At 32.1% G+C, this 24,922-nt stretch overlaps 1 protein-coding gene across 1 annotated transcript in view; it reads right to left on the reverse strand.

Moving 5' to 3' along the window:
• The window catches only part of LRBA (LPS responsive beige-like anchor protein), a 620,537-nt gene that overhangs the window by 520,951 nt on the left and 74,664 nt on the right, over positions 1-24,922 (reverse strand). The window contains 9 exon segments of the mRNA XM_032464781.1: positions 2,748-2,900; positions 3,207-3,315; positions 5,130-5,263; positions 5,434-5,631; positions 16,782-16,928; positions 18,714-18,833; positions 19,523-19,649; positions 19,738-19,859; positions 23,344-23,439. Of these exon segments, the coding sequence (XP_032320672.1) occupies positions 2,748-2,900; positions 3,207-3,315; positions 5,130-5,263; positions 5,434-5,631; positions 16,782-16,928; positions 18,714-18,833; positions 19,523-19,649; positions 19,738-19,859; positions 23,344-23,439 (1,206 nt within the window).

Genomic DNA, 24,922 nt, shown 5'->3' on the forward strand with positions numbered 1-24,922 from the left:
AATATAAGAAAGGTTATGTGGCAATACGTAATTAGTTGCAAAATGACTGCCACAGAGCTACTAAATATTATGAATTCAGAGGTCAGAGAAATTAATTTGGGATAAGTTAAAATAGTCAAGAAAAGCTTCACTAATAGAGCAGGTATTGAGGCAGGCGTTGAAGATGCCCAAAAGAACAGGTAGACAGAACAAAAAAGGAAATTTCAAACAGGGAAAATGGTAGGTGATACAAAAGGTTACCCTAAATCTAGAACAACCATCCTCAATATTGACTGTGAAGTAAAACACCTAAAAAACATTTAAATACTGATATCTGAGTCCTGTCCCAGACCAATTAAATCAGAATCTAGGGTGGAAAGAGTGGAATTCTGTTTTTGTTTCCCAAAAAGAGCCTCTCCCAACTAACTATACAGACACCCAACAGTAAGAACTACCACTCTAGGATAACCTTTTGGTAACTCCCCAGCCATTGTGGATAAATAAGTTTTTCAGACTGGAAAGAAGAATTGGTATGAAGACTGAATGCAGTAAACAGTGAGAAGTCATTACAAGTTTGGGGGCTAAGAAATGATCTGATGAGAGTGATATGTTCAAAACGTACTGGAATTCTAGACAGAAAGTGATAAACTAAGATATAAAAAAACTGTAGAAAGTCACTCTATTGAGAATGATACTATATTAAAGAAAATGAATAGGATTTAACAGCAACAAATTGAGGTAAGAATGGAGACAAGATTATTCACATTCTAATTATGAATAAACCTTTCTTCATTCACTCTTTATATAATCTGATAACCACACAAATTACATGTTAACATCTGTCTTTCCCATTACACCTAAGTTTTATGAGGGCAGGAATTACATCTGTCATGTTCACCACCGTATCCATAGTGCCCAGCAGAAAGTAGCAACTCAACAAATGAAAGACTACTCCCTACAAGAAAACTCATCTCTCTAGTTAGGTCATTAAAAAGCCTGTCTCTGAGCAGACCAAAGATAAATGGATACCACAAATGACTGTGAGTATCCTTGTCTAAAGGCAGAGTTTGATTCATATATCCATACTCTTAACTTCAGTAACCAGAGGTGAATTTACCATGAAGTTAATGAAGCTTAAACTATATACCCACCCATCTATACAGGTTCCTTCCATGACCCTAAAACGAATTTTGTATGCATTATGTTGTTTTCCTTTTCATAAAAAGCCCCTTCCTCACCCAAACTGTGTGACCTTCAGATCAAACAAACTTTGGATCTGCCCTTTGTTATTAACGACCCTCATAATAAAATTAGATAAACCCCCGTCATGGATACACGAAGCAGAAGGCTGAAACAAAAGTTAAGTTTAGTATTACCAAATCAATTGCAAATTCTAAAGAGGAAATTAAAGAAAATTATTAACAAGGAAAAGGTAAGAAATAGAGTGTAATAATACTAGGAACTTAAGGAAATGATATAATGAAAAATTTTATAAAGAGGCTTTTTGACCACATCAAAAGAGGTCCAAAGCCTTACAAATATGCTGCTTAGTAAGATAAAGAAGTGTTTAGTAAAACGTTTAAAAAGTAACTTGAAACAATCCTTGAAAAGAAATAAGACTAAGGGTCACAGAAAAGAAAGAGGTCAAATTTGAACCTGGAGATAAAAAGCTACAACCTCCAGCTGCCTCCTTTGATTATTTCCAAATGGCAATCAGAGAGTCAGCAGCTGTTTTTCTCCTTAACATTTGAAAAGAGCAGCTGAAAATAAGAAACTATGACTCTAGAAAAGCAACTTAACACTGACAACTAAAGTAAGTATGTGCTATTCCAACTTCAACAATGATAAACACTTTCAAGTGAACCAAAAGGGAGAGAGGGAGAGAGGAAATTAATGGGTTTGAAATAACACAACCTCTAACAAAACTGCAGATAAGACAGATACAATTATGCAATTTAATAAAAATTTGTTTCAAGTCCTGCTTAACACTGGCAATACTAAATTTTTAGGATAATTGAATACACTACAACATATCAAAGGTTTCATTTATATTCTTTATCACAAATTCACTTATGTTCACTTAAACCAACTGGTTTTTGTTATTACTAAATACATTACTGTGTAAAATATAACTGTATTTAATAATTTGAATTAACGTGAAACTTAAATGATTAAATGAGACCAGTATATCATGGAAGGCTTCAAGAAAGAGTGACATTTCAGCTGCTCCTGTAAGAATTAATTAAACTCAGGAGTTCATCATGTTGCTGGAAGGGATATGTGTGTAAAGAAGCGGCAGACAGAGCATGGTGAGTTAGAGAATGAAAAAACATATCTTATGTGTGTGTATATACATATATATATATATGTATGTGTACATACATACAGATACATAGATATATGTACGTACTTCTGCAATAGAACAAAGCAACAGTTGATAGGAATCACAGTTACATTTGAACTATTCAAATTTGATTTATCTTTAACAAATCAAACTCTCTTTCAAATAAAATCTGATTTGATTTAACAACAGAAAAGTAGAGCCATAGCTCTGTTTTTTAAAAATACTGGTATTACTCTACAAGGGAAAGAAGGAAGGGAGGGAGGGAGGGAAATATCGACTTAGTATACTTAGTCAAAAATGCAATCCACTGAAATCTTACAATAACAGCATGTAAAAGAATAAAAGAAAATCCTCGTAATTATCACTCTTCTCAAGTTCAAAAACTTAGCAAAGACAGTAAAAACAAAATCAAGATATGTATTACCTTGGCAGGGGTATGAATCCAAATAGCTGGGTTAAGAAGAATGTGATCACACAACTGCTTGAGTAGGGGCATCCCATTGTGCAGATTACTCAGATATTTCGAAAATGCAAGGCAAAGTTCAAGTACTGCTCTGCTGACATGGGACTTGGAAGACTGAGAAAATATTTCAAAGGTCATTACCAACACAAGGCAAAGTAAGTAAATTAAAGGCTGTCAATACCAGAAAAAAAAACTGTTTCACAAACTACGGTCAAAGTTAAAGATGCCTTAAGACCCAATACCACACTTCTCTAATAAAGCAGTGGGGGCAAGGTAAAGTAACTAAAGGTTATCTTAATCTAGGTAATTTTCCATAACCAAGGAGACACACCTGCAGACAGAATTTCTCAGCTACTTAGGAGACCAAGTTTCATGGCCTGTAAATTAAGAATAAAAAATGTAAAGCATTTCATACTTTACCTTTTCAAGACTGTATCCTATTACCAAGAAGCCCTTGCAGGCAAGCATCTGCTCTTGCATAGCAATTGAGTTCTTCAACAACTCCATGATAAAAGCCAGCAAAGTTGAACTGGAATAAGAAAAAATATAATGGTTGAAAAAAAAAAAAACTCTATTTAAAAAAAAAAAAAAGGTTAAGTAGATGCAGTCCTTCATTTATCTTAATAAAAAGAGTCCATTTCAAGGAAATTGAAGCTCTACTAAAACTGCCTCCAACATTATTTTAGGACTCAAATTCTAATGTAAGATTAGGATTTATTACTGAAATATTTATTTCATATACTTTATCACAAATACATTAATAAGTGAATTACTTAGAAACAACATGACAAACATGCAAAAAATAGAGAAAAATTAGCAATGTCTATAAACAAGTAATAAAATAATAATAAAAGTATATCATAGCCTTTCAGAATGGAAGTAACTTGGATGAGCAAGTAAATTCAAGTTTGGAGGGTTAGAGGACAAACAGAATGAAAAGATGCGGAGCAAACAGACTAGTATAGAAATCCTCAAAATGTGTTAGGGCTCCAGACTGGACTAATTTGAATGGAGCAGAGTTTTTCCTAAAGGGAAAGATGAGAAAGTAAAATTGTAGACAAACTGAAGCCTTCAGACGCTAATTTAAGAATTTTGCTCATTATCCCTACAGAAAAAATCATAGTCAATATAGAAGACTTTTAGAACTGAATAGGGGGAAGGGTATAGCTCAAGTGATACAGCACATGCTTAGCATGCACAAGGTCCTGGGTTCAATTCCCAGTACTTCCCCTAAAATTAAATAAATAAACCTAATTACCTCCCCACTTTAAAATAAATAAATGAATAAAAATTTTTGAAACAACTGAATAGGGGCAATAGTCATCCTTCCATCAGCACAACTTTTACTCAAAATAGAACGGAATAAGGTGAGCTGTTAGCGTCCTTCTCAAAGAGAGACTCCCACAAAGAAAGGGAGAGCAGCCAACTTCCTCCGCAAAAGTGCTTTTAACTGTCAGCAATTCCAATGAAGATGTTAAAAAGTTTAAAAAAAAAAAAAAAAAAGGATAACTAAGGAAAAAAAATAACTGAGCCCTGTTACAAAGGTTTTAGATCAGGATAAAAAAAAAATTTATGAAGTAGTAATATGTTAAGAATAATTTTAATTTTTTAAAATGCAGTCAATACTAGCTTCAATACACAATTCTTTTTCAAAAATCATTTTTTGCCTAAAAATAACCTGAAAAAAATTACATCCTTAAATACATACATTGTATATGTCAAGTTATGCATAAAATTAGAAATTAAAAAGAATTTCAAAAAGGGAGAACAAAAAACATTAAAATTGCTCAAGTAATAAATGAAATATAATTACTATAATTTCACTAGAATACACAGCTGCGAAAAATTTCAACATTCTCTTAAACATTTTATAACTTATCCTGCAATTTATATGTCTCTCTTCTTTACGCTCAACAGCAGACACAAAGGTGCTGAATGTACACTTTAAAAAAACACTAAATCACATAACTGCTCAAAAATTTTAGATTTTAATTAGTTGCTTGCAATCAATAACCATCAAAAGCTAAATTATTGTAATAAATCACTGCCAAATAACAATTCAAAATATTTTAAAAATACATTGTAGACAACTGAATTCATTTCTGATAAATTCATTATCACTGTTCCCAACTTTATTCAAAAACTTTATTATGTTTTTAAAGCTTCCTACTGATAAAGAATTTAAATTAATACTATTATTATTGAATTTATAATAATTATAGTTCACAAATTTCTTTATATTCTCTTTTAACCTTACAACAAATTTAATACACTGAATAAATACTGTGCAGCTCGATGAAAATAACTCTCACTTCAAATTAAAGAAAAAACAAAATCACTCACCATATAGTCAAGTCAACCTCCTCAGATAAATATTGCCTATAATCCAACTGTGCAAAAAGTGGAAACAGCACTTGTACTCCTCCAATTGAATGCATGGCACTCTGGATGGAATGTGTTAAAACTGCCTTCACATCCTTATAAAATAGAAGACATGGTGAAGCATTCAATGATTCTTTTTCAAAACAATTAAAACATAACAGGAACAACAAATGTTACATTGACTGTATTTACTAATAGAAGCTACCACATACACCTCAATAATACATCAATATTCACCATTAAAGACATTCTTAAAAGTTAGTACCTGGAGCATGAGCGCATGCGGTGAATGAACAAAAATTGAAGGATTGTCCTTAGGGGATGATTCGAGGCAGAGCTGGGCATCTGTAGCGCGTGGATTGTATGTGAATGCAATGGCACTAGAGAGTTTGCCATCATACAATAAAAGTTTGTGATGCTCAGCAAGGAACAGGTCACTTTCTGCTTTGAATTTAAATGTACCCTAAGAATTAATAAAAAGTGGAACAGTTAAGATTGTATGCCACAAAAAGAAAAGCTAAATGCAAATCACCACATATATAAAAATTCAGGGACACATAACATTGATCAGTCTTCTAACAATATCAGTTAAGAGGAGCCCTGCATGCTTGATTACTTCTAAAATAGACTGAACTCATTTTAAAGATATAAGGGAAATCAAGTCAACCTAACATTAAAATCTTACATTAGAAAAAAATGTAGAACTTAATGTACTATATAAAGCGTATTTTGTCTTTTTCATTCCTTTAATTGTGATAAAAAGCACACAAAATTTACCATCTTAAACATTTTTAAGTGTACAGTGGTGTTAACTACAGCACATTGTTGTATAACAAATCTCTAGAACTTTTACATCTTGCAAAATGGAAATTCTATACCCACTGAATAACATCTCAGCATTCCCCCATCCTCTGGCAACCATTATTCTATTTCCTGATTCTATGAATTTGACTACTTTATATAATTCATGCAATGTCTTTTTGTGACTGGCATAACATCCTTAAAATTCACCCATGTTGTAGCATGTGTCAGGATTTCCCTCTTTTTTAAAGCTGAATAATATTCCATTGTAAATATATATCACATTTTCTTTATTCACTCATCCAAACAATTAGGCCACTTTAACCTCTTAGCTATTGTGAATGCTGCTGCAGTGAACATGAGTGTACATACAGCTCTTTCAGATCCTGCTTTCAAGTCTTTTATATATATATGTAGAAGTAAGATTACTCAATCATGTAGTAATTCTACTTCTAATTTCTTGAAGAATCACCATATTGTTTTCTGTAGGAGCTGTTCCATTTTAAATTCCCACCAACAGTGCATAAAGGGACTAGTTTCTTCACACTCTGGCCAACACTTCGTATTTTCTGTGATTTTGTTTAACAATGGCCATCCTAATGGGTGTGAGGTAATTATCTACTGTGATTCCGATTTATGTTTCTCTGATGACTAACGATGTTCAGCATCTTTTCATATGCTTGTTGGCTGGCCACTTATATATCTTTGGGAAAATGTCTATTCAAATCCTTTGCCTACTTTTTAAGTGAGTTTTTTTTTTTTTGATGGTGTTGAGTTGTTGGGGTTCATCATATATTCTGGATATTAACCCTTTATCAGATAAATGGTTTGAAATATTTTCCCCCATTTCACGGGTTTCCTTTTCACACTGTTCCGTGATGCACAAAAGATTTTAAGTTTGATGAAGTCCCATTTGTCTATTTGGGCCTTTGTTGCCTATTTTTGGGGGGTGTCATACCTAAGAAATCAGTGCCAAAGTCAATGTCAGGAAGCTTCTTTTCTGATTTCATGTAGGAATTTAGGTCTTATGTTTAAGTATTTAATCCATTTTGAGCTAATTTTAATACATGGCATAAGGTAAGGATCCAACTTCATTCTTTCCCATGTGGGTATCCACTTTTTAAAACATGATGTGTTGAAGAGATTAATCTTTCCCCACTGCATGGTTTTGTATCCTTGTAGATCATTTCACCATAAATTAAAGGTTCATTTCTGGACTCCACTCTGTTCCATTACACTATGCATCTACCTTTATGCAAGCACCATAATGTTTTCATTGCTGTAGCTTTGTAATATGTTTTGAAATACTCAAGTGTGAGACTGCTAACTTTGTTAATTTTTTTCAAAATTGTTCTGGCTATTTGAGAACCCTTGAGATCCAAGAGAATCTTAGGATAGTTTTCCTATTTCTGCAAAAAAAGGTCATTGGGATATTGATAGAAATTGTATTGAATCTACACAGAACTTTGAGTAATACGCATTTTTAACAGTATTAAGTCTTTCAATCTATAAACATATCTTTCCATTTATTTGTGTCTTCCTTAATTTTTTCAGCAATGTTTTGTACTTTTTAGTGTACAAGTCTTATGCCCTTTTTGTTAAGGTTATTCCTAAGTATTCCTCTTTTGCTGTTATAAATAGGATTATTGTCTTATTTTCCTTAACAGATTTTTCATTGTTAGTGTATAAAAATGCAACTTTTTGTTGTTGTGGATCTGTATCCTGTAACTTTGCTAAATTTGTTTATTGACTAACAGTTTTTTGTGAAATCTTTAGGGTTTTCTACATACATTATGTCATCTGTGAACAGAGATAATTTGACTATCCTTTCTAATGTGGATGCGTCTTATTCCTCTTTCTTGACTAACTGCTCTGGCCAGGACAGCCAGTGTTATGTTGTATAGAAGTGGTGAGAGTGGGCATTCTTGCCTTGTTCCTGATTTTGGAGAAAAAAAAAGATTTTAGTCTTTCACTGTTGCATATGATGTTAGGCTATGGGCTTTTCATACATGGCCTTGTAATTTTAAGGCAGTTCCTTTTTACATGTAATTTGTTGAGTGTTTTTGTTATGAAAGGGTGTTGAATTTTATCAAATGGTTTCTCTAAATCTACTGAGATGATCATATAGTTTTTGTCCTCCACTCTGTTAATGTGATGTATCACATTGATTTATCTTCCTATGTTGAACCAGCCTCACATTCCAGAAATAAATCCCAGTTGTTCATAGGGTGTAATCCTTTTAATGTGCTCTTGAATTTGGTTTGCTACTACACTGTTGAGGATTTCTGTATTAATATTAATCAGGGGTATTTATCTATAGCTTTCTTTTCTTGAAGCATCTTCATTTGGCTCTGTTTTCACAGCAATGCTGGCCTCATAAAATGAGTTTGGAAGTGTTCCCTCCTCTTTATTTTTTGAATGAGTTGAGGATTGGTGTTAACTCTTTAACGTTTGACAGAGTTCTCCAGTGAAGCCATCTAGTCTTGGGCTTTTCATTATTCAGAGGTTTTGATTACTGATTCCATTTCCTTACTAGCTATAGTCTATTTAGATTTTTATGTCTTCAGTAGTGGTGGCTTGTATGTTTCCAGGAATATCTACTTCTTCTAGGCTATGCAATTTGCTGGCATGTAACTGTTCACAGTAGTCTCTTACAATTCTTTTTATATTCATGGCATTCATTATATTCAAGAGTAATGCCTACTTTTATATTTCTACTTTTAATTACTTAAGTCCTCTCTTTTTTTCTTAATTACCCTAAGAATTTGTCCGTTTTGTTGTTCCTTTAAAAAAAAACTCAGTTTTGCTGATTTTTTCTTGTCTTTTTTTAATATCTAATTCATTTATTTCTGCTGTAACCTTTTATCACTTCCATTCCTCTGCTAACTTTGGGTTTAGTTTACTCTTCTTTTTCTAGTTCCTTGAGGTGTAGACTTAATTTATTGATTTTTAGATCCTTCTTTTTTCTATAGTAGGCATTTATCACTATGAACTTTCCTCTTAGTACTGCTTTCTCTGTAAGTTCTGGTATGTTGTTTTAGAGTTCACTTGTCTCAAGATATTTTCTAATTTCCCTTGCGAATTCTTCTTTGATCCAATAGTTTTTTAAGAATATGTTGTTTAATTTCTATATAGTTGTGTATTTTCCAGTTTCCTTTTGTTACTGATTTCATTCCACTGTTGTGAGGGAAAAAATACCTGGTATGAGTTCAGTATTATTAAATTTGTTAAGACTTGTTATGTGGTAATATGTGGTCTATCCTAAAGAAGGCTCCATGTGAGCTTGAGAAGAATGTGTACTCTATTGTTGCTGGGTGAGATGTTCTTATATGTCTGTTAGGTGCAATGGATCTATATTGTCGTTTAAGATCTCTGCTTACTGATCTTCTGTCTGGTTGTTCTGTCCACTATTGAAAGTAGCATATTGAAGTATGCACTATTATTGTGTTTCTGCATAATTTTTCCTTCAATTCTGTCAATATCTACTTAATATATCTGGGAGCTCTGATGTTAGGGGTGTGTGTGTATATATATATTTTTGTTTGTTTGTTTGTTTGTTTGTTTGTTTTTGGAGAATTGTTTTAATGGGTGGATTTTCTGAGAACTTCAAGCTCAGGAGACAGCCTCTCAGACGGCTTTAAGGGACTGCTCCAGGTGTATATTTTAATTGTTTTATCTTCTTTGTGAACTGACACTTTTATCATTATATAATTTTCTTCTTTTATCTCTTACAAACAGTTTTTGACTTAAATCCTATTTTTTTCTAACATAAGTACAGCTACCTCTGCTCTCGTTTGGTTATCATTTGCACTATCTTTTTCCATCCTTTCACTTTAAGCCTATATATGTCCTCAGTGCATGTCTCCTAGGCAAAACAGAGTTAGAACTTGTTTTTTAATCCATTCATCCAATCTATTTCTTTTGCTTTGGAAGTTTAATCCATTCACCTTTAAAATAATTACTGAAAGAGTTACTATTGAAAGGGAAAGATTTACTATTGTCATGTTGTTCATTGTGACTTGTTAACTACTTTCCTTTGTATTTAATTGCTTTCATCCCTTTATATGCTATTTATATGTTTTGATCCCTTTCTCCTTATATTTCATTTAACTTCTGTAAGTATTTTCTCTGTGGTTATGATGGAAATTATATAATTAGTTACAACATTTTAAACTGGTAACAACTTTAACCACAAACCAAAAACTTCGTTCTTTTATATCTCCACCACCCTACTTTACATTATTGATGTCAAAAATTTTATCTTTTATATTGTATGCCCATTAACATAGATTAAGAAAATTTTTTGCTTGTCTCCAAAATTAAGTGATTTATGCACCAACATTACAGTACTACAGAATTCTATATTTGTCTACATATTTATATAGCTCTTTTAAATTATATTTCTAAGAAATCACAGACAAGGGTGTTTTTTTAATTAACAGTAGCCACTTAAAGGTATAAGAAATGTCTTTTCGAACAACTTGTGAATTCTGATTCAGTATTTCTCTGAGTCCAGAAAATTAATTTGTGGCAGAGCAGAGACTGGAAACAAGTTCAATCAAAAATGATAATTTACTCTTTGAACAGTATGACAAAGTACAGTATGTCAACATTCTTAAGTACCAGTTTTGAAAAGAAATAGCTAAACATTTTATTTTCTATTATGTGTGGAATTTGGGAATAAATCATTCCTACTAACCACTCTAAACTAAACTAAATATAAACAAAGTTAAAACAAAGTATTTGACATTTTTCAGGAATTGCTGCTAATTTTATGGAAATAGTTTGCATGTATAAATACTATTTAATGTGATTAAAATAAAAAAGCCCTTTCAAAGGACTTTAAGCAATATGGTGCTTCACCAAACGTTAAGAACATACAAAAGAAGCATTCAACCCTTCATTTCTTTTGAAATATATATTTTTTAATCCTTAAAGTACTTAATTGCAAACTTTTAAAGATTTTTTCATATCTCAGGTATCTTAAACAAGTTTTAAGGAATTATCTAAAGCATGTATTATACTACACAATAGAATTAAAAGTAGTAAGTAAAGCAAGGAATAATTCTTTGATCATCAATTTCTCACTTTATATCATCTTTAAGTAGTTTTATCACTAACCATACAAGTGAGGAAAAGAATAGCTATTAATATACTGTACACTTACAAATGCTTAAAGTAGTAAGTTTTATGTATATTTTACTACAAATATTTTTTAAAACCTCTTAAAACTTAGCAATAAAAGGGCAGCTCAGTTTTTAAAAGGGCAAAGGATATGAAAAAATATTCCCCTCAAAATATTATGTATAGCCTATAAACACACACAAAAAAAACTACTCAACATTATCAATCATGAAGGAAATGCAAATCAAAACCAAACCACACTGACATACCATCTCATACCCAATAAAATGACTATAATAGAAAAATCAGATAGTAACAGGTATTGGAGAAAATATGAAGAAATTGGAATCCTGATAAAAAGCGATAGAAATGTAAAATCATGTGGCCTCTTTGGAAAACAATCTGGAAGTTTCTCAAATAGTTAAATATAGAGTTACCATATTACCAGCAATTCCACTGTAGGTATAAACCCAAGAGGGAAAAAAAAATGTGTCCACATAAAAACCTGTACACAAGGCTTCTTAGCAGCATTATTCATAATAGCCAAAAGGTGGAAAACAGTCCAATGTCCATCAACTGATGAATAGATAAACAAAATGTGACATATCTACACAACAAAATATTATTTAGTAATAAAAAGGAACACGGGTGAACCCTGAAAACATTAAGCTAATCGAAAAAAAAGTCAGCCACAAAAGATCTCATATTGTATTCTTTCATTTACATGAAGTGTCCAGGATAGACAAATCCAAAGAGACAGAAAGTAAATTTGAGGACTGGGAAGGAGGAAAAATGGGGAATGACTACTGATGAGTGTAGTATTTTGGCACAGGGGGGCGATGAACACAATGTAACATTGAGAGTGATATTTGTACAACTCTGAATATATTGAAAAGCACTGAATCACACATATTAAACGGGTGAATGGTATGAGATATGAACTGTATCTCAATAAAGCTTCTATTTTTAAAAAATCACTCAGAATAGACTAAAAAATCTATTCTGAGATCCATTAACAAAGCTCCAAAATAAAACAAACTTCAAGTAAAAAACTTAACTGAAAATAACCTACTGAACAGCAGAACAAAGACCAATGCTCTTTTAAAAGAAAAAAGGCAACAAAATTCAGACGCTTAAATGGTAAAAATCATATTGCCCAATATCCAACCCAAAATTACTAAACAAACCAAGAAGTGTAAAACAATCAGGAGAACGTCAGTAAAGAAAAACAGACCCAGAAATAAAGATGATGAAATTATAAGAAAAAGACATTAGAATAGTTATAACTATGGTCAAGTTTTTTTTAAGACAAACTTGTAAGAAGAAAAAACAGATAACAATGAAAAGAATCAAAACTTATCAACAAAAAAAAATACAAAAAATATGTGAAATGAATTCATCTTATGGAATTTACAGCAACCAAGCATTTGATAAGGAAAGATAGGTGAACAGAAAGATAATGCCATGAAAACAATCCAAAATAAAACTTTTTTATAAATCAGACAAGAAACAGTACCTCAATGATTTGTTTGCTTATATCTAGGTCTAAAGTAAATGTAATATGAATTCTAGAAGAAGATAAAAGACAAAATATATTTAAAGATGTAATGGCCAAAATTTGACCAAAACCAGAAACCCACAGAACCAAGAAGTTCAGGTAACCTGAAGCAGGCTAAGCACATATGTACGTACGTACACACACACCCACACACACACACACATACCAACATATACTATACTCAACTTCTAAGAATCAGTGATAAGAGTAAATCTTAAAACCAGCAAGAGAAAAAAATATATATTACATACAGATGAAGTTGTATAATAAAGACTACACACTTCTTGTTAGAACTGATGCAAGTCAGTTAAACAAAAGAATATCATTAGAAAGCTTCAAAAAGAAAACTGTCACCTTAAAATTTTATCATCAGTGAAACTATTTTTTTAAACTGAAAGACTAAAGGCTTTCTCAGACAAATAAAAGCTGGGAAAAGCCACTGACAATAAATCCCCATTATAAGAAATAACAAAGTAATTCAAATGGGAAGGAAAATGCTATGAGATGGAAACATGAATTTATACAAAGAAGTGTCCTAGAAATGGTAATACATAAATACATAGGTAAATATAAAACACATGATCTTCCTTATTCCTAATTTCTTTGAAATATAAGCAAATGAATCAAAAATCATAATAATGTATCAAAAGGACCATAATATTTGAAGAAGTAAAATCAACAAAAATACAAAACCAAAGGCAGGAGGGAGAATTGCAGGATTATGCTGGAAGGGTCTTACATCTTACACTGTCATTTACTGGTAGACTATGGTAAGTTAAAAAGTTTTCAAAAAAAAAAAAAAAAACAAACAAACTAATAAACCAATGGTAGAAATAAATGAAATACTAAATAAGAGACAACTAATCTAAATCAAAGCAGAGAAAGGGAGAAGTATCAAAAAACAGATGAAAGAAATAGAAAACAAACAGAAAGATAGTAGATTTAAATCACACAATATCTATACTTACAATGGAATGTAAACATTTCAATGAAAGTCAGAGATTGTCTGACCCAAAAAAAGCAAGATTCATTTTACAAAATTTAATATCCTTCTAACAAAAACTCTCAGGAAACTAGAAATAGAAAAGAAATTTCTCAACTTGAAAAGGAATCTATAAAATATGTAGGAATGCTTTCCCCCTAAAATCAGGAGTAAGGTAAAATGTCTACTCTTGCCACTTCTATTTTTACTATTTATCGTGGAGGTCCTATCTAGTGTAACAAGGCAAAAAAACAGGAAAAGTATACAGATTGGAAATGAAGAAGTAAAAGTTACAGTCTACATGAATGTATCTGTAGAAAATACTAAAACAACGAAAAAGACCCAGTAAAACTAATACGCAAGTTTAGCAAGGTCTTGTTAAAAAGTCAATAAAACTCAATTGTATTTCTATACACTAGAAACAAATGACTGGAAATTGACTGTTTAAAAATTACAACTTAAGATATAATACAAAAAACATGAAATACTTTAAAATGCATTGAACAAAATGTGTGCATGACCTACACAGTGAAAACTAAAAACCACTGCTGAGAGAAATTAAAGACGACCTATGTAAATAGAGAGATATATCATGTTCAGATTGGAAAATCCAGTATTAGTGAGATGTCAATTATCCTCTAATTAACCTATATATTCAATACAGTACCAAATAAAACCCCAGTGGGCTATTTTGTATAAACTGACAAGCTAGTTCTAAAATATACCTAGAAATGCAAAGGGAAAATAGCGTAAAGGACGTGAATAAGAATATAGCTGATAGTTTTAGACTTCCTGTTCTCAAGACTTACTATGAAGCTACAATAAGACAGTAAAGTACTGGCATTAAAAAAAAAACATGTTAAGTCACTGAAATCAAAAAGAGCCTCAAAGATGCCATGGTAAGACAGTGGAGAAAGAATAGTATTTAAAGAAACAAACTGTGCTGGAACACCAGGGTATCTTTATGGAAGAAAGAGACAGAAATCAACCTTAACAGTTACCTCATACCATACACTAAAATTAACTGAAAATGGATCACAGGCCTAAATATAGATGCCAAAACTATAATACTCAAAAGAAAACGTAAGAAAATCTTTCCAATCTTGGAACAGGCAAAGATTTCTTAGATAAGACACAAAAATCATCTAAGAATAACAGGAAAAAATTGTTAAATTGCAATTAATGAAAATTAAATTCCTATGTTCTTCAAAGCCAAATTAAGAAAACAAAAAAGGAGGGTAGGGGGGTACAGCTTAGTGGTAGAGCGCATGCACAAGGTCCTGGGTTCAATCCCCAGTACCTCCATTAAAAATAATAATAATAATAAAATAAAATAAATAAATCCAATTACCTCCCCTCCAAAAAATTATTGAATAGATAAATAAAAGTTATTGTATAATAAAACATACTTAAACCGGACTTCAGAACACAATCAGTACCTCCTTATTAAAAAAAAAAGAAAAAAAGAAAACAAAAAGGCAAGACACAGACTGGGGGGGGAAATATTTGTTAACTCATACATCTGATAAAAGACACATCCATAATATATAAAGAAGCCTCAAAACTCAACAATAAAAACACAAAAAAATGTGTAAAAGATTTGAACACACACTTCACAAAAAAAAAGATAGACAAATAGCCAATAAGCCATGAAAAGATACTCAGTCTCTCTAGGCATTATAAGGATATAAATTAAAACCACAGTGATATACTGTTACAGACCCACTCAAACATCTAATATTAAAAAGGCCAGCAATATCAGGTGTTAACAAAGATGTGGAGTAAGTAGAAAGCTCATACACTGCTTGTAGAAATGTAAAACTGTGCAACTGCCTTGGAAAAGAGCTTGGCAATTTCAGTTGCCATACCACTTAGCAATTCTACTTTATAAACTTATGAAATTAAAACACATGTCTACGCAAAGATTTGGACACCAATATTCATAAGTAGCTTGTTCATAACAGCCAAACCTAGAAATAGCCCAATGTCCATCACCAGATGAATGGGTTAAAAAACTGTAACGTATTGATACAATCAATGGAAGATTACTTAGCAACAAGAAGGAACTACTAATACAAAACAACACAGATGAATCTTAAAAACATGCTAAAGAGAAGCCAAACTCCAAGGAGCACACATTGGATTATTCTGTTTGCATAAAACATTACCAAAAAGTCTTACTGATAGTAACAGGGAATAGATCAGTGGTTTGCTCTGATCATCAACAGGAACAGGGTAGGGTTAGAGAAGCACAAGGAATTGACTGGGAGGGAGAAGACAGGAAACTTTTGCAGTGGTAGAAATGTTCTATTTCTTGATTATTCCATAGTTACACTTTTGTCCAAACTAATTAAAATATGTATACTTTATTGACTCCAACTGTATGTAAATTAACTCAATAAAGTTGATTTTGTTTTCAAAGGAACACAGCAGACATTAAATCACTCCCTGAAACCAAACTATACTAACAATGACTTAACCTACAGGTTCCCAAACTTTCTTGATGCATGACACTTATAGCTTCTCAGTAATTTTTTATGGTGCTCTAGACCAAAATAAATACTAAATATTTCTGTTTATTAAGTAGTTTGAACCAACTACTTATTATTTATTATTTATATTTTAACAAATACATTTTATATTTTAACTTTACATCCTAACAATTTACTAGCCAATTGAAAATTAACACACAAATTAAAAGGAAAAATGTTTCCTTCATTAGTATATCAGCAAAATTATTTATTAACGGAATGTGCATCTCGGGCACTACACAACTTCTCAAATTTTGGAATCAGATTTCAAACCTCCTCATTTCCTGTTCCACACTGATTTTCACATGGTACTTGTTTTTTATCACAGCAACTATTAAAAACTTAGCTGTGCAAAGATATGGTATGACCACAAGAAATGCAGCATAAAGTAAAGTTGAAACTTAAGCTAGTAGTTTGCACAGTGCCCCACACATGGCAAGTACACTGTGTTTCCCACAAACTTTCAAGTACCCTTTGGACACCTGTGACTTCCCTGTGGTGCCCCTGGTTACTCCAACACACAGTTTAGTTACCCAAGGTAAACTGCCCCATGCATCACCACCCTGTATGTCAAGATCAACTAACACATGTTAAGCAGTGAACAGCAAGTAAAGTACCTTGTATCCCAGGCCCAGCTGATAAATAGCAAAAATCTGAGCTGCATTAAGAGCTTCACTAAAAAGGTAAACTGCAGTCATCTGACCACAAAATACCCTATTAGCATCCGCTGTTTCTGATGAGCCCAGGAAACATTTGTCAAAGGTCTGGGAAAGAAAACAGAAAAATTTTTTAGAGAAAAAAACAAAAAACCATCTCCTCCAGAAATTATGACAACCTATACTGTTATAAATATTCTGTCCACTCTAAAATATAATCCAAATAGATTAAAACAATTCACTTAGCATTTCAGTTCATCCATTCCCATTTGGTGTAGAGATCAGAAAAGACATCAGAGAGAAAGAGATAAGGCAAATTATCCAAAGTACAATAAACAAAACTTGAAGATAAAGTGGCTGTAGGAAACAGCATCAGAGGAATCACTATGGATTCTGAAGGTTCATACTTGGTCAACCAAAGAACCAGACAGAAGAGCAGGCTTTAGAGCAAGGAGAAAAACACCAGTTAAGTTTGGGACATATAATAAATCTGTCTTTTCTGTGAACTAATATGGATGAAGAACCAATTGCCAACAGGGTTCTATTAGTCTGGTGAGAAGCGAAAACTGTAACGACAGATTTTTGCAGACATCAAGATACAAATAATGGGTAAAGTCATGGGGGCAGATGCAATCTCCCAAAAGGAATATGTAAATCTAAAAAACAGGTGTATGTTTTTCTTCTAACATTAAAAAAATCCTCTTAATATGATCCAGGTTGCAAAGACCACATTTTAAAAACCCACGTGTACAACAAAGAGCAAAAGAAGTAAAGCACTTCATAGCTCTTTAAAAGTATCCTTTTATACATGAAACCATTATGAAGAATGTTGAAAAATACATATGTATTGACATTAAGGAATATAGAAAAATTTTTAAGACTTGGGTTTTGAAGACAAACCACCTAGATGAAACCACTGCTTCCCATGCTGCTGATGTTGGCAAAATGAAGATTACAACAGTACTTATCTTGCAAGGTTGGGGCTTACAGAAAATAAAGGTATTACAATGCAAGAAGCACTCAATAAAGGTTATGTAAGGAAAAAACAGGTTGAAAAACAATACACATATCCAACTCCTTTTTCGTATTAAAAAAAAAAAATAAGAGCTAACACTCACTGAGCACTTATGCTGTACAAGGCACTCTGCCGATGGCTTTGTGAACATATCTCATTTAATCAACCTTCTGAGATAGGTACTATTTTACACTCATTTTTAGATAGAGCAAACTCAGCCCTAATAGATTAAATAAGGTCATGTAGTCAATAAGTAACAAAGCAGGGATCCAAACCTAAGTCTATCTGTTATAACAACCTGAGCTCCTAAGGCTAGCATTTCAAAATATGTAAATATGTATAGCATAGTGATGTGAAAGGAGGAGTTAATGGTGAACGGGTGGTGCAAGTTTGTATTTATTTTCCTGATCTGTATTTTTCAAGTTTTCTATTAAAAATGTAATTGGCAGAAAAAAAGAACATTTGAATTTAATTCTAACTATGGATCTCTTTTTGAATCCTGAAAATATTATAATAGTTATGTATAGCAGGTATGAATTATATCGAAAATTTATAACCATGCATCAACTAGTGCATTCATAAAAATGATCGAAAAATTTAATTTGATCAATGGACTGATGACACGAACTCTTTCAGGATACACCTACTGTTATCAATGAATCCTTATCTCTACCCTATCCAGAATAATTTTATAACAAGGACTGAGTAATATCTTATGTGACACATTAACACAGTTCCACTCTATTAATATATATTAATATATTAAACATACTAGCCAAACTATGATTATAATAATCCACCACTGTGGTATTCTGAAGTTTATACTCCGTGTAAAATATATTTTTCAAAAATTTAACTAACTTTTTCAGAGTACTTACATCACTGGTGTTGACAAACCATGTTATCTCTCCATAGGAAGCAAGCTCACCATTCACGTAACATCGTAGCTCACTGTTCTTCCATCGATTATAAATGTGCACTATAGTTACCATATACCACTGAATAAGCAAAACAGTTTTAATAAAAGATAATGATCTTTCCAATAACTCAATCACATTGGTAATTAGTAAAAATTAAATGCTAAATTACAATTAAATCTAAAAAAAAGACTACCTTTATTAAATTCAATATTCTACCCCTGGAATAATACTGATTTAAGGGAGCTTTCAACAGGTAAGAGCTTACCCATTAAATTATTTTTCCCTTACCTATGAAATTACTATGAAAATGTTCAAATATACCCTTCAAAAGTGAAGAGTTTAGTACACTCTCTCCCACCACCTAGTTTCCACAACTGTCAACATTTTGTCATATTTGTTTTATCTGCCTATCTACATGTGTATGTATGCACATTTTGTTAATAAACCATTCTTTTATATCTAAATGTAAAGGTACAAAAGAAAACACATAGTACTACTACCACTACTAAAATAACTGCCACTGACATTTTCCCCTTATATTGCCCTTAAACTCTACAAACAACTAAATATTCACTCTTTTTATTATCCAACTCAGAGCAGTTAACAATTGTCCAGCAATTTATACTTCATTTTCTAAAACAGTTTAAAATCAGAGTTGTGATTTACCACATATTATGATGTCAATAACATTACAACAAAGCATTGTGAAGGTTAGAATACCTTAGAATAGCTTGGTAACATAACTATGACTTAGTAAGATCACATACCTTTTGTGGTTTGAAATCAAATTTCACACAGTGTTGAAACCCTTTTCCTTTTGACTTTATTGATGTTATAATTAAACAGCCCCCAACAAAGTGAGCAGAATAACCAAGACCTTTGCTGGTTCTGAAACTATAAAGAGTAAATTTTTTATTTCATCTCGAAATACTCTTCTCATTTTCAAAGTAAAATTACAATACTATGTTACAGAAATACATACCAGTACAAATATGGTTTATCTTTATCCACATTGATGTTATTTACAGGATCCATTCTAAGCCACGTATGAAATGTAAAACCATTCTGGTATGGCCATTTGGCTATAGGAGGTAATGCAATAGCCTGAAGGAACAAACTCTGAGTTACTGGCTCACACTGGAAAACTGTTATCGAAATCATGAAAATGAGACCTTACAATGTTATATATATTTCTACTACATATTATTCTATGTCATGATTAAAATATGCAGAAGTAGTCTCTTTATCTGAAAGAAGATTTTTAATAACTCCTAAATTTTCGAAAATGCATAGTAATGATGTTAATTTAGTTAAACAACAGAAACATTCCATGTGACCTGCTTGACACACTAATCTTATTTGCTTCATTTCTTACAGTGAATATATACAAAGAGATTCCAATTAAACGAGATAGGTAATTATATCAAATTGGAAATCCATTACTAAAATGTCAAGGTAACAGAACAGAGAAAGATGGACAAGAGGAAAGAAAAAAGTTAAGGAAAAAGCTTGAAATATAAATTTTTAACCAAATATATCAAGCTGAAGAAGATTCATTCATAACATTTTTTCATAACATTTTAAAATTTATATTCATAAGTCACTATATAAATTACTTCACCACTTGGCTTAAAATTTTATTTACCATATCACAGTATGGAATGAAAGGGACACAAAATAGCCAAAACAATCTTGAAAAAGAACAAAGTTGGAGGACTCAAATTACCAAATTCAAAACCTATAACACAAAGACACAGCAATGAAGATTGTGTGGTATTGGCATAAAGATACAGATAAAGACCAACAGAGTGGCATCAAGAGCCCAGAATAAACTCTTACGTTTGTGCCTTAATTTTCAACAACAGTGTCAAGACAGTTCAATGAGGAAAGAATAGTGTTTTCAACAAATGTGCTGAAAAAACTGATATCTACAAGCAAAAGTATGAAGCTGACCACTTCTTTATATCATATACAAAAAATTAACCTCAAATCCATCATGCATCTAAATGTGAAAGCCAAAACTATAAAATTCTTATAAGGAAAAATAAGGGTAAATATGACACTGGGTTAGGTAAATCCTTCTTAATTATGCACAAGCAACAAAAAAAATAAATGAACTGGACTTCATTAAAATTAAAAACTTCTGTGCTTTAAAGGATACCATCAAGAAAATGAAAAACAAGACAAAAGAATGCGAGAAAATATTTGCAAATTATTTATCTGATAAGGAACTTGTATCCAGAAGAATATATAAAGAATTCTTACAATTCAATACTAAAAAGACAAATGCAATTTTTAAACGGACAAAAGACCTGAATGGGTATGTCTCCAAAGACGTGCAAATGGCCAAAAAGGACATACAAAGATGCTCAACATAATCAGTCATTAAGGAAATGCAGAACAAAACAAGGAGGTATAACTTCATCCCCACTAGGAGGGCTATAATCAAACAGACAGACATTAACAAGTGTTGACAAGCATATGGAGAAACTGGAACCCTCATAAATTGCAGGTGAGACTGCAAAATAATACAGCCACTTTGGAAAACACTCTGGAAGTCCCTCATATGGTTAAACAATATGACTCAACAATTCCACTCCTAGGTACATACACAAGAGAAATGAATACATGTCCACATAAAAATTAGTACACAAAGGCCCAGAGAGCAGCCCCCAAAAGTGGAATTAATTCAAACATCCACTAATTAATGAATAATTAAACAAAATATGGTATATTCTTATCTTAGAATATTAGCCATGAAAAGGAATGAAGCACTGATACATGTCACAACATGAATGGACCTTGAAAACAGTATGGTAAGTGGAAAAAGCCAGTAACAAAAGTCCAGGTATTGTATGGCTCCATCTGTCTCCAGAGTAGACAAATCCACAGACACAGAAAGTAGAAGAGTGGTTACCTAGGCCTGAGAGTTTGGGGTGAAATGTGCAGTGACTGCTAATGATTGTGGGGTTTCTTTTGGGTGTGATGAAAACGTTCTAAAATTGATTGTAATAATGGTTGCACAGCTTGCTGAATACACTTAATCATTCAATGTACACTTTAAATGAGTGAACTATATGATATGTGGATTATAACTCAATAAAGCTGTTTAAAAAAGCTACAAAGCTTTTGTTTGACTGTTATAACTTACATATACATTTATGTTTATACATCATATATACACATATACTCTTTTGTATGTATAAGATATTCCATAAAACATGAAAAACATCAGAGTCAAATTTATGTAATAACACTACTGAGACCTTCAAGAGGCTGATTTAAAGTGAAGCTACATTAAGAAAAAAAATAAAAGAATACATATTCACTGTATATATATGTTCTCTCTCACTGAAAAATGAGTAGAAAATGTGAAAGCTGTGTCAGAATAATTTATCCCTGAATACTTTAGTTTCCCTTTAAAAGCTATATTTAAGGGGGGAAAAAATGAGTCACTGATTATATTTAAAATATCTATTCTCTGAAAGTTCCAAAAGCTGCATAGCTGAACTGCCCCACTTTTAATATACATACAAGTAAATGGAATGGGCATATTATAATCTCAAAGAATTATAAATACTAAAAGTATAACATGAATGAAAAAAGGTTAATCTCATGAAAATACTTTTTTTTTAATGTTTGAGACAAATGATAAGCTCAAAGCCAAAAGAGGAAAGTTATTCTGAAAAGCTTCAAATCCAAAATAGTTACTGAGGAAAAATTATAAAGAAAAGATAATACTAGCAATAAAACTTTTCAAACAAAACAGTATATAGTGTGTGAAGCATTCAAATATCACAAATGTCCTTTTAAAACACTTTTTTTTTTCCTTCTGTAAGTATTGCCTGGCTACATAGGGGCCATAATCAAGTAAGAGATAATGAAAACAAAAGTAAAAAAATGAATAAAAGGTAAGGTCAGAAAAAGAACAGGCTGAAATATCTTCAAAAAATGTTTGCTTTTAACAGGCAGACCAATGTAATCATGAGGTGAAAAAGCCTTCATAAACAACACATATACATTATATAATGTAATCCTATAACATTACTGCCATACATAACTGCCATACATAACTGTCTTATTTATAAACTGGTTAACAGCTTATAAGAATGCCGAGACTAATACAATATGGAAACTCACAGGTTAGGAAAACTTGCCTTAGAAAGTTCTTAAGAGTTACTCTCATTTTATACATCACATGCTAAAGAAACAGGAATTGGGAAACGTAAAGCTAAAGAAAGATGTTCAGAAAGTAGAAGTCAAAGTATTACAGAAAAATTTCTATTTCAGAATGCAGAGATAAAATTCATAAGACGACACAGCCTATGTTGAAAAGAATTGGGTTCTTATTCCATTTCTGCCCCAAGGAGTGAATGAAAAGCTTTCTTAACTTCTTTGAGCCTTTATTTCTTCACCTCTAAAACAGTCAGGAAAAAGCAACATGCACAACTGCCGTGAGGATTAAGTTAGGTTGTGCAGAGAAGTTTCTACCTAACACAGAACCTGTCAGGAGTGTTTACAGGGCTGTATTTTCAGGAAGCAAAGGAAAGAAGAACTCCAAGTGATTTCCTCATTAAGATTTACTTACTGCAGCACTCTTTCCTGGAAAGTTGAAAAAGGCATCGGGGCCATACTTTTGAGGCATATGTTTTAACACAGACAGCAACTTCCCAGCATGTGGAGGCTACAAACATAATCAATAATTCATTAACCACACTATTCACCATAGAACAAAAATACCTACTTTTAATACAGCCACAATTTAATATACCCCAAAATAACTAAATAATTCTATAAGCTAAAAAGCATTCAAAATAACCAAAGAAAGGTTATTTTTAACTATCTTCAAGAAATAAACAATACTGTCTATGCCACTTTTTTGCACGAGGCATTGGGTAAATAGGAGCCAGTATCAGTTTGACACTTGGAACTCTTCTCCACTCTACACCAAAAACGAGCTTTTAAAATTACAAACTACATTAACTCACCACCCATACCTCTTTAAAACACTTTTTAATTTCACACACACAAAAAAAAAACAAACTTACCAGGCCCCATAGTTAAAGGCACTTTAAAAATAAAATATTTTAGCCTCATAACCACAGTAGGGGTTATTACTATCCCATTCTACAGAGGATGAATCTGCGGCAGAGGAATATGTCCAAGTTTACACAGGTAGTAAGTGACAGGATGGATCAGAATTCAATGTGAATCTAAGGTCCATGCAGCTAATCACTACACTTTCACCATTATGTTCTACTATCTCTCCTGTAGCTTCCCACTGCCTTTAAAATAAAGACCAAAATCCTTAACATGGCCCACAAGATACTTTTTTTTTAACCTCCTCAGCCTCTTTTTGCATCTCATCTCCCCTTCTCTCTGCACTCCATCTACAATGTCTTCTCTGTCTTCCTCCCATAATAGGGACTGAGCACAAGCTAATCCTTGTGCTTAAAATATTCTCACTGGGCCGATTCCTCACTCCCCCTCCTTAACTAAATAAATCTTACCCATCATTCAGAGCTCATCTTAATGGTCACTTCTCAGGGCAGTCTTCCCTGACCTCTGAGGCTGGATCAAAACTCCCTATCATATTTCATTCTACAATATACCTCTACTATATAGCATGCATAAAAGTTGTAACATTACATTTACTTGATTAATGCCTCTTTGACCCACAAGTCTCCTCTAATACATTAAACAACCAATAGCTAAGACAAAAAGGCACATTTATATTTACAAGGAAAAGCAAAGGACAATCAGATATACGCTATCATTTTAATCAGATTACAAGCAAATAAGTGTAGTACATTCCTCTTAAAAGTTCAAAGTTCAAAACAGTGTCAAACTCAAGTGAAATCATTGGCTTGCCTTCATCTTATTTGGCAGCTACTCTAAATTTCCATTACTATCTAAAACAGTTCAGCAATCTTTTACCTAAAAAGTGGAAACGTTGATCTTAAGTATTCAAGAAATTTTCAGTTAACCACACTGCTCAATTATAAAAGTATAGGAACAAGTTACTACAATCACACTTTTTTAAAATAAATTCTAAGATGAAATTACCAAAAGTAACGGCAGTCAAAAATTAAAACATAGTATTATAGCATTTCCATCTAGAGAAATCATTCCTCCAAATTTCCTCTTCATACACCAATCAAAAAAAA

The sequence above is a fragment of the Camelus ferus genome, chromosome 2 (assembly GCF_009834535.1).
Source record: "Camelus ferus isolate YT-003-E chromosome 2, BCGSAC_Cfer_1.0, whole genome shotgun sequence".
Classification (NCBI taxonomy): domain Eukaryota; kingdom Metazoa; phylum Chordata; class Mammalia; order Artiodactyla; family Camelidae; genus Camelus; species Camelus ferus.